The sequence below is a fragment of the Ictidomys tridecemlineatus genome, chromosome 8, assembly GCF_052094955.1.
Source record: "Ictidomys tridecemlineatus isolate mIctTri1 chromosome 8, mIctTri1.hap1, whole genome shotgun sequence".
Lineage (NCBI taxonomy): Eukaryota > Metazoa > Chordata > Mammalia > Rodentia > Sciuridae > Ictidomys > Ictidomys tridecemlineatus.
In genome coordinates, this window is record NC_135484.1 from 72,989,155 (window position 1) to 73,001,154 (window position 12,000).

Consider the following 12,000-nt stretch of genomic DNA (forward strand, 5'->3'; position numbering starts at 1 on the left):
TGGGCTTGGGGTTGTGGCTCAGTGGCAGAGTGCTTGCCTAGTATGTGTGAGGCACTGGGTTCAAGTCTCAGCACCACATAAAAATAAATAAATAAAAAAGGTCCATTGACAACTAAAAATTTTTTTAAAAAATTAATGATTCTTGGTTATCTATAAATAAAGTGCCTGGAATTTTTACTACTTTATGTTTTTAGCGTTTGAATAATGGTATTTTTTACCATAAGTTTAGCAAACCTTTTATCAAATCCAGGCCCATAGAGATACTGCATGGCACCAAAATATACAAATATGTGCTTGGAGACCTTGTATTATAGATTTATAGTAGAGTCTGACACCTGAAAGTTACTCCTCATATCTCCTTCCTAACCCAATTTAAAGTTTGTATTTAATCCTGCAAATAGTAAGCCTTTTTTTCCTGTAATATTTTATTTTATTTATTTTTTCCCTGAAGAATCTCAAAACTTTTATTATAAACATTAGTGGAAAAAAAATTGGTATTTTGGTCCAGCATAGTGAGGAGGAATTTTAAGCTTGAGAAAAAAATATTCTGCACTCAATTGCCTTGGAATCTATATGTTTAATCACCAACTTCAATCTATAAATTAACAACCAGACTTGCATTTCCTAGAATTGACTAATTGTCTCCATCTCCCAGTAGACTTAGTTAACTACTACTGGGTTGTCCAAATTGTTCCCTTTCCTGATTAGTCTTGGAAGAATAATTTTGGCCCATCTGGTGTTGTAACCTGAAAATCCACGATTCAGAACATCACATCTTCTGAGTGATGGAGTCCCGGAAAAGCAACACTCGAGGCCAAGGCAGAGAGCTCCCACCAGACATCCCCGCACAGGCCACCATACTACTGCGTGCTGAATGCCGAGTCCAGCCTGTAATATTTTAAATATTTTAGTCATATCTATTCTCAGACTCCAAAGAAGCATAAGCATGTTTCTTTCTATGCTGCTTAGTATGTTTTCTGCCTTTTGAGATTCATAAAAATAGTGGGAGATTAGCCGGGCACAGTGGCACATGCCTGCAATCCCAGTGGCTTGGGAAGCCGAGGCAGAAGGATCACAAGTTCAAAGCTAGCCTCAGCAAAAACAAGGTGCCAAGCAACTTAGTGAGACCCTGTCTCTAAATAAAATACAAAATAGGGCTGAGGATGTGGCTCAGTGGTCAAGTGCCCCTGAGTTCAACCCCTAGTACCCAATCAATAAAAATAGTGGGAGATTGGCACCTATGTTAGAGGTTATTAGTTGATCTATACTCTTGTAAGGAAGAAATAAGGGCAGGACTTTTCCTGTGAACAACTAAAAGCTCAAGGAACATTGATGTTTCTTTCATTATTCGTCTTGTGCCTAATAGAATCAGGGATCAGTGTTTTACAGATGATAAAAGGCAATTGAGGTAGACACCATCTTGCTATTGGCATTAAGCAAATACACTTATGAGAACACTCACCTGTTCTCCTCCAGCACAGAGAACATGCAGAGCCTATAATAGCACTTCCAGGCTATTACATCTATGCTAATTTTTGCAGATCCAGTTTTCATTTACAAATTAGTTGTCAGCTGTGGAAATCTTTCATTATTGACTTTCAGAGTAATAAGGACATTTTTCTTTTACTTTATGGTGGTTTTTTTAAGCTTTAAGCAAATATTAAAGAATATTATTCTGTTCCTAAAGGAAAATCTGAAAGTCATATAACAACTGTGTTTATTTGCTAATTGAAAGGCCCCCTTCAGTGTCTCCTGTAGCATATATACTAACACAAAGTTTCCCCATCTGCATCTCAGATGATCAGAGTCAGGGATAGTGATTCTAACCTTGGTTTCTAGTCTGTTGGTAAATTATGTCAGTAGTAGCTTATGGGAAGTAAACTTTTAGGTCAGTCTACATTTACCCTTTCTTATTTGTGAATATCTGCTTTCTCAAAGCTTTAGTTGAACCACTTTTTCATCCTTGTCAAATTGTAGTTAGTCGTGAACTCTTTGAGAGGAATATCCATGTCTTCCTGATCTTTTTTTTTTAAATTTGTTTATTTATTTTTATATGGTATTGAGGATCGAACCCAGTGCCTCACACAAGCGAGGCAAGTGCTCTGCCGCTGAGCCACAATCTCAGCTCTTCCTGGTATTTTACCCCCAGCCCCAGACACAATGCCTTGCAATAAATGTTTGAATGGATTTCATCTCATAGTTTTTTTCTCCTTTCCTTGTTTTTATTTCTGTTGTGCAATACAAAACCTAATTGTTAATCCAGAGATTAACAATTATTATTATTATAGGATACACTAATTACTATGTATTAGAATCTAGCATACTTTGTTAATTTTTTTCAGTTCACTAATGAACTGAAGGACCAGACCCAGATCTTTTCTTTGGTTGCACTACAAACAAAGTGGTTAGCACTTCAGTTTTGGTAATTTAAACCTTCTGGTTTATTTGTGCTGAATTTGGCTTAACTACTACTGACATAATTTACTAGTACACTAGAAACCAAAGTTAGAATCACTATCCCTGACTCTGATCATCTAAGATGTAGATGGGGATACTTTATGTTACCATCTATGCCACAGGAGACACTGAAGGGGGCCTTTCAATTAGCAAATATTTTCTACCTAATAAAGTTCCCTAGACTCTAATGTTGTTATATACCTTTCAGATTTTCCTTTAGGAACAGAATAACACTAGCAGATTTTGTAGACTAGCTTCCTCTAAATTGTGCCATAATCAGTATCCCCCAGTTTCAGGTTCTCTCCTAGATTAGACATAATATTATACAATAGATTTAGCATTTCTTTCTGTGGTGAGTATTTTTAATACTCAGTCATTTCTTTACTGTATTTCTATTTTGGTACCAATGTTTCACTGCTGGTTTTCTCTTTACCTGTACTGCATTATTTTCACCAGACATCTGTGTTGTACAGAGAGTCAGGGCTTTTGTTGATCAGCATTTGAAACATTGTCTTTAATTTGTTTATTTTTGTTATGAAACAGGAAAGTAAATTTGTAACAGTTCCCATATCCACCTTGAATTGGCTGATGATAAATAACTTATTTGCTACTTAAAATTCACACTAGTCATATAAAGTTTGGAACACTTGTCAAAAAGCCTTTTTATTTTTATCATAGAGTAATTTCTTATGGTGAAAAGTTAACTTGTATAAAATCTGGGTCATTGATATGTCATTTTATGTTTTAATAATACTTCTTTAAATTCATTTCTCATTTTCTTTTTAGATAGAATCTATTTGATAACTCCCAACATGGTACCTTTAAGAATATGTAATCTGCCTGTCGTGGTGGTACTTGTAGTGCCAGCAACTCGGGAGGCTGAGGCAGGAAGATCACAAGTTCAAGGCCTGCCTCAGCAACTTAGAGAGACCCTGTCTAAAAATTAAAAAACAAAAACAAACACAAAAAAATTAAAAGGACTGGGAGAGAGAAGGGCTGGGGTTGTGGCTCAGTGGCATAGCGCTTGCCTAGCATGTGTGAAGCACTGGGTTCAATTCTCAGCACCACATATAAATAATTGAATAAAACAAGGGCCCCTCAACAACTAAAAAATTTTTTAAAAAGGACTGGAAACTTAGCTCTGTGGTTAAGCACCCCAGGGTTCAATCCCCAGTGCAAAAAAAAAACAACAACAACAAAAAAAACATAGATAGATCGATCTTTTTAAGAAGGTTTGAGAATTTAGCCTGTTGTTTATTCATATGGATTTTGATGATCATAGAAAAATTCCTCTGAAATAAGTACAACCTCTTGTAAGTGATAAATATCATACCAATAAAGTGTGTTCAGTATTCTAGTATGTACAAATAGTATAAATTTTTCCTAAGTTCAAATTGATCCCCACAGATTCTGTATCATTATGTCTCCCCTGCCCTTTTCTAAAAGGATTTGAGGTAATTGCAGTGATATGCATTTAGTAAAGAAAACTAGAACATTGGAGGATAATTCATCACTAATAATATTATATTAACTGATCTGATCCTGAGTTTCCTATATGATTAGCCAAGAAAAAATAGTGGTAAGTAGAAAGATTGTGTAAGATCACCACTAATTTGATTAATTAGAATGTTTACTTGCTCTTGCTTTTAAAAACATGGAAGTAGAATCTATTCCTCAAGAGACAATATTTCCTATGTAATATTAGACTTTCAAAACGATTTTCAAGCTCAGGTAAAGAAAATTATTTATTTAATACTAAGTTGATTTTTGTCATGGGAATATTTATGCAGTTAGAAGTTCTTATTCTGTAAAATATATATGTTCAAAAGTTCAAAGTTTCTTTTTTGTTGTTAGGGTTAGCATGGATGTTATCCCTTAGTAACACTCATATAATCTGAGCCTAGTTATCACTTTTAAGAGTAGCTTGAGTCAATTTAAGTCATTATTAGGGACTCCCAGCCTCCTAGATCACACAAAGTTCCCTAGGCTCTAATGTGCATGCTAGGACAGTCATAGAGGACTATTTTTGCATTCAGTCCGCACTGATCTCTGATAAGGTTAGCATCCCCAGTCTGTGTGATGCCTTGGAGGCACACAGCTTTATTGGTATGGCAGAGTTCATCTGGGAGATCACAGCTCTGCTCCAGGTCTACTGGCCTAAAGGCCAGTCTCTCTGTGTATGCAAACTGGGAACCATTTTCCTCTGAGGGCCTGCCATCACCCAGGGACTTCCCAGCTTTGGCTACTCCTGGAAGTGTTCTCCATCCTCTGCCCAGTCTAGGTAATTCTTTTTTCCTCTTTCCCAGCTTTCTCCCCAGAGCCACACCTTTCTACCCTACCCCTGCTTCTTCAGACTATCTCAGTGTCCTGAGTCCTCTACATGGAATAAGGTTGGAAACACCTAGCAAGAACAAAATATACATTAGTAGCTTAGTAAATACCTCTACCCACTGAAGTATAAAAAAAAAAAAAGACTTTTTCAACATAAAAAGTATGTTTATTAGGCACTAGTTTATATTGATCTATAAGGAGTTAATAATTATCACTCTTGAATAAAGATAAAAGACATGATAGATGTGAATTTTATATATATATATATATATATATATATATATATATATATATATATATATATATATGTACACCAAATAAAGAAATTCCAAACGTTAAAAGAGGATAAATAGAGTTAAAATACTATTCATACACTGCTAAAAATGTATTAAGGAGAAGAAATTTGATGACTAATGAATTAATTAGTTCATGTGAATTTTTTTTTACCTAGCAAGTTTTGACTTTATTGATAATTTTTAGTTAATAAATTTCTTTAATATTTCTCTTAACATTCAGAATTTGACTCAACTTGCAGTTCTCTAAGAAAACAATTTGTCTCCTTTTTTTGCAATACTGGGAATTGTGTTGAGGCAATTTAGCACCCTAGATCAAAATAAAATAAATAACTTAGTGGTAAAGCACCCCAGGGTTCAATTCCAGGTATCAAATAAATAAATAAATCAGCATTTTGCAGGTAGGAGACAGGAAATGACTTACTCTAAACCAGGGTTGTGGTGGTAGTGGTGCATAATTACACATAATAGTGAGCTTCATTGTAAACCAGACTTTCTTCACCCAGGGGCCTGTGAATATAGGTGGGAAGAAAAAGTTTCACTTTGGCTTTTTCACTATCTATAAGAAATGGGCATTTTCTTCCATTACTGTATCACAAATTTTTAAAAATTATTTTGTTAAGTGCATTTTAATGTAATTTTTCCTTTGTAACTCCATGAATTTTTTTGCATTTAGAAACTTTTTTTGTTTGTTCATTTTTGTTTTGTCTATCCAGGATTGAATCTAGGGATACTTAACCACTAAGCCACATTGACAGCCCTTTTTATTTTTATTTTGAGAAAGAGCCTTACTAAGTTGCTGAGGCTAGCCTTGAACTTGCAATCCTCCTGTCTCAGTCTCCTGAGATGCTAGGATTATATGTGTGTACCTCCATATCTGGCCAACATTTAGAAACATTTTGAGAAGAGGTTTATAGGCTTTATTAAGGGCCTATGGTTAAAAGAAGAAAAAATGTTACCCTCTATTATGAGGACAGTAAGAACCGAGAAATCTCTGAATTTGTGCTTTGCTTTCTTCTTTTCACTGGAGATAATAATATCTGGTAATGAGCTTCACTTAACATACTGTTATACTTTTAGGTTTATGTACAAGTTAATAAAGAAGCAGCAGACAATAAAAATATAGCAAAATTGGCCCATGAATTCTTCCAACGATTAGAACTGGGTGACATCCAAGCACTTTCACTGTGGCAAAGATTTCGGGACTTGAGCATTGAAGAGTACATTCGGATTTACCAGGTACCTGTTCGCCCCCTAAACCCTTCTGTGATATGGTGCAACTCACTGGCACTATTGCTTAATGAAGCTGCTGCTTAAGCTCATATTAAGAATAGATTTCTGGTTGAGTTGGAAATGAGGACTCTAATGTTGTTCTTTGGGCTGGGAGTTCAAGCTACAAAATAATCCTGAGGTGATGTCAGATGACTTTCTAATACTTCTTTTCAGTCTGGTTTTCCTCTCTCTTATCATGCCTTCACTTAATTTTTTCTTCTTTTACCTCCTTAGGCCCTGTATATGATGGTTATAAATTCATTCATTTAATAAACATTTGCTAGGGAAGGTATTCAACAATAATAAAAGAGAAAAATTTTTGCTGTTATGGACCTTACATTGTAACATGGAGCAAAACAAGTTAAAGGTAGAGTGAAGTAAACAAGAAATATATATAGTCTGTTAGATGGTGTTAGGTGGTAAGATCAATCATATATGTTCTGTGACTAGTGTGAGGAAAGATTTTGTAAGAAGTCTACTTATTTGAAGTAAATAAGCAAGATAAAGAAGAGTAGGAAAGGAAATCAAAGAGGATGAAGGGTGGGATGTGATGTGGGCCATTCTCCAGGGCTATATAGTATGGCTTTCTGCTATGATAGAAATATTCTGTATCTATGATGTCCATTATGGTAACTGCTAACCACATGTCACGTTTCAGCCCTTGAAGGATGAGTAGTACAACTAAGGAAGTAAATTCTATTTTACTTAATTCTAATTTAATTAGTCATTTATATATTGAATAGCACAATATCATTGTGAGGACTTGACCTGTGTAGTATCGAAGGCCTGTAATCCCAGCAGCTTGGGGGGCTAAGGCAGGAGAATTGCAAGTTTAAGGCCAGCCTCAATAACTTAGGGAGGCCTTAAGCAACTTATTGAGACCCTGTCTCAAAGTAAAATATAAAAAGGGCCAGGGAATTGGGGATGTGGCTCAGTGGTTAAGTGCCCTGGGACCAAAAAAAAAAAAAAAAAACAACAAAATTGTTTTTTTTAATAGGAGTAACTTGAGCTAATTTTTATTTTTCCCATCTACATTACAGATTGTAAAACCTCCTTAATTTTGTTTTACTGTAAGATAATTGGAGATTTAACTAACATTTTGTTTGTTTTCTTTCTGAACCCTTTTAGCGTTTAGGAATATACTTTGATGAATATTCAGGAGAATCATTTTATCGTGAAAAATCTCAAGAAGTCTTAAAGTTGCTGGAAAGTAAAGGACTCCTACAGAAAACGATGTATGATCAGGTTATGATTTTTTTAGTTACGCATTTTTTGAAATTGGTGTTGCTGTATTCTTTCAATAAGGATAACAAAATGCATGGTGCAGCCGTTCTGGCTTTTTCTCATAGTGCTTTTTTTTTTTTTTTCTTTTTCTGTTTAAAGTACTTTGCCACATGCTTTTGCTGTCATAGCAAAAGCCTGGTAAGGGTGGGAGAAAAGGTATTATCTGTTCTTTATATGAGAGGGAACTGAAACACAGAAAATGTAAGTGAACTGCCTTGAGTCACACAAACTGATAAGATGTAACTTTAAAAGGAAGTAGAACTACTTCTTAAGACTCAACCTTATCTTTTTTTAAAAAAACTCTGTCCTTTTCAAAAAAGGTTTAAGGAAGCTTGGATTTAAGGAGTAAAAGTGAGCAAATCAGGAAGTAGGGTAGGAAATAAAGTCAGAGGTGTTGTTAGTGCATCCCTACTGGTATTGTTTTCTTGTATATATTTAATATATATGTAGAATCATTTTATTTTTAAAAAATCATTTTTAGTTGATAAAAGAGAAATTGTATGTACTTATGGTATGTGTATGTCTTAATGTATGTATACATTGTTGAGTGTCTAAATTTAAGCTAGTTAACATACTTGACGGTGATGAGAATGAACTCTCTGAAAATCATCTCTCACAGCTGTGATGACATTTAAAATCTATTCTCTTAGCAATTTTCAGTTTATTATACATTATTATTAATTATAGTCACCATATAATAGATCTCCAGATCCTTCTTCCTGTCTGACTGCAACTTTGTACCCTTTAACATCTCATTCCCTATCCCTGGTATATACTCTGCTTCTGAGTTAGATTCTTTTAGATTTCACATATAGGTGAGATCATATAAGTTTGTTTTTCTGTGTTTGGCTTATTTCTCTGAGCATGATTTTCTTCAGACTTATCCATATTGTCATAATGGATCATAGTGTAATTCTGCCTGTGGTTTTCATTTGCATTTCCCTTATGGTTAGTGATGTCAAGCACCTTTTCATATACCTGTTAGCCTTTCGTGTCTTCTTTTGAGAACTGTCTCTACAAGTCCTTTGTACATTTTTAATCATATTATTTGTTTTCTTTCTGTTGACATTTGAGTTTTCCTTATATATTCCTGATATTAACCCCTCATCAGATACATGTTTTGCAAATACTTTCTCCCATTCTGTAGATTATCTCTTTACTCTGTTGATTGTTTTCCTTAGCTCTGTTGATTGAAGCTTTTTAGTTTGATGTTTCATTTGTCTATTTTTACTTTTTTTGCCTGGGCTTTTAGGATCACAAGCAATAAATCTAATAATTTTATAATCTCAAGTCTTTTGTTTGTCTTTAAATCATTTTGTACATGGGGTGAGATAAGGGTCCAGCTCCATTATTCGGCTTGTAAATATCCAGTTTTCCCAATAATATTTATTTATGAGATGGACCTTTCCCCATTGTGTAATCCTGGCACCTCTGTTGAAGGTCAATTGATTATAAATGTGTGGTTTTTATCTAGGCTTTCTGTTTTGTTCCATTGGTCTATATGTCTCTTTTGAAACAGTATAATCCTGTTTGGGTTACTATAATTTTTAGTAGATTTTAAGATCACTGGTGTAATTTCTCTAGCTTTTTTCTCTTTTGCTTAAGAGTTTTGTGGCTATTTGGGATCTTTTGTTTTTCCATAGGAATTTTAGGATTTTTTTTTCTATGAAAAATGTTAGGATTTTGATAAGGAATGTACTGAATCTATAGATCTATAGTTTGAACATTTAAAAAATATTGTTCCAGTGAACATAGATTATCTTTTCAGGTATTTGTCTTAATTTCTTGCATCATTTTATAATTTTCACTGTACAAATCTTTCACCTTATTTAAATTTATTCCAAAGTATTTTAAATTTGTTGATGCTACTGCAAATGGAATTATTTTTCTTTATTTCACTTTCAGCTAGTTCATTATTAGTGTACAGAAATTCTTTTGGGTTTTGTTAGTTAGTTTTGTATTACGCAGCTTTACTAAATTTGTATATTCTAGCAGTTTCTTGGTGAACAGTTTAGGATTTTCTATATAGAAGATCTTGTTTCCTATGAAGAAATACTGTTTAACTTCTTTTCCAATTCAGATGGCTTATATTTCATTTGCTTGCCTAACTGCTCTCTAGTTTAGCTTTTAGCTTCCTGTCAGCTGAGCAGAGAAATAGTGCAAATCATAGGAGCCCATGCAACTGTAATACGGAAGCATACCAGTTGCTTACAGTTGTCACTTTTCATAGTCCCAAAGCAAAATTTCTCCTGTCATCTTTATAAAGAAGACATGAAAAATGTAGTTAATAGCATCATCAGTAATGCTCTTAAGGAAAAGTTTTAAATTATCATATATAAATTCCAGTTTTTCAGCTGGGTGTGGTGGCACACACATAATTAACCTGCTCAGGAGGCTGAGGAAGGAGTATTCCAAGCTAGAGACCAGCCAGGATAACTTAGTGATATCCTTTCTGAAAAAAAAAAAAAAAAAAGGTGGGAGGCCAGGGCAGAGGATGTAACAAGGTGTTTGCCTAGCCCATGTGAGGTCCTGTGTTCAATCCCCAGTACAGCCAAAAGAAAAAATCAGTTTCAATTTTTGGTCAAGCAAAAATACAGTAAAATTCTATGGTTTTTAATGCTGAGGAATACTTTCTAGCATGTTAAAAGTTAGTCTGATATTAATGTATAACATCCAATTAGAAAAAGAGTTTATGATATTTCATAGTTAAAACTCAGTTGTAATCTCATTTTTAAACTAGCCATATTAAAATTTTTACCTGAGTAACTTAGTCAGTGTTGGATTTTAAAAATATAGGGTGGACTCGGGTTATAGCTCAGTGGTAGAGCACTTGCCTAGCTTGTGTGAGGCACTGGGTTCAATTCTTGGCACCACATATAAATAAATAAATAAAATAAAGGTCCATTGACAACTGAAAGAAAACAATTTTAAAAATATATGTGTGTGTGTGTGTATCATGACCAAACATTAATTATGTCAAACTCACTTTTTTTTTTTTTAATACCAGGAATTGAACCCAGGGGTGCTTAACCACTGAGCCACATCCCAGCTCTTTTTACATTTTATTTAAAGATAGGGTCTCACTAAGTTTCTAAGGCTGGCTATGAACTTGTGATCCTCCTGCCTCAGCATCCCGAGCCTCTAGGATTACAGGGATGTGCCACCATGCCCACTTTTAATAAATTCTCAATCAGAGTTCTTACTTCTTGGTTTTTTGTCCATTACTTGTTATAGGTTGAATTGAAAAGGCTTATTGCTATTTGATTTGCCAGACGTGATGTTATAGATGTACTTTTTGAAGTTATAATTTGTTTCAGAGTTGCCTTTTTTGCATTTCTAGAAAAGGAACAGCTGTAGTAGATCTCTCTGGGAATGGTGACCCCTCTTCAATTTGTACTGTAATGCGAAGTGATGGGACCTCTCTCTATGCAACCAGGTTCGTTGCGTCTGCAGGGGGAAACATTGGAACATATGTATGACTTAGTGTTCTTTTCCTAGGATCAATGCCAAAATAATCATTTCATCCTCAAAAATCTATAGGATTTCCACACTAGAATACATTGTTTTACGAACTATAAAACTGAATTTCTTTATAATCAACTACTATGTATTTTTACAATTGTACATGGTGGGCAATTGTACTAAAAGGTGACCAAGTTAGCTTAGTTCTGTCCTCATACATTAATGACCATTTTATATGGACATTAATACCAGAACTCATTATGATTATGGTAAAGTAAACCAAGAGAGATGTAGGCCTGTTGCTTTTATGTGTGTGTGTGTGTGTGTGTTTTTTTTTTTTTTTTTTTTTTTACCCATCTCCATGATTCATCTCAGGGAAGGGAACATTCTCTGATGATCAGTAAGAACTGGGTTTAAACCCAACATTATTTTGGGGATAAATCTAGTAGGAAAAAGAGTCAGAACAATAAATAGTCATACAAGCAAGCATGACCATACCCAAGCACTACTGGCAAAAGGCTCCAGTGTCTCCCAGGCAAGAATTTTATATTCTAAGTCACAAACCACTTTTGTTGTTGTTTTACGGTCCTGGGGATGAACGCAGAACTTCATGCATACCAGTTAAGCTACATCCCCAGCCTCTACACAAACTACTTTTGTAGCATAAAGTCATATTATTATTGGCAGTAACTATAATCATTTATTGCAAACAACTTTAAACAACCAGTCTTTTAATTATCCCTAGAACATTCATCTGTTTCTATTACTTGTGGACATTTCCCTTTATCATCATGTAATTGGAGTTGGAAAGTGAGAAGAACCTATGTCTTAAGAGGCACATACTTTTTCTAGACACAAAATACATATATGGTAGAAATTTTTTTTGTGCCAGCAAATTATC

At 34.5% G+C, this 12,000-nt stretch overlaps 1 protein-coding gene across 5 annotated transcripts in view; it reads left to right on the plus strand.

Moving 5' to 3' along the window:
• Rars2 (arginyl-tRNA synthetase 2, mitochondrial) overlaps positions 1–12,000 on the plus strand; it is a 61,624-nt gene that overhangs the window by 40,937 nt on the left and 8,687 nt on the right. For all 5 annotated transcript variants that reach the window (XM_078019630.1, XM_005324724.4, XM_040283075.2 and 2 more), the window contains 3 exons: positions 6,162–6,320; positions 7,482–7,588; positions 10,978–11,073. In XM_078019630.1, the coding sequence (XP_077875756.1) occupies positions 6,162–6,320; positions 7,482–7,588; positions 10,978–11,073 (362 nt within the window). The remainder of the gene's footprint in view (positions 1–6,161; positions 6,321–7,481; positions 7,589–10,977; positions 11,074–12,000) is intronic.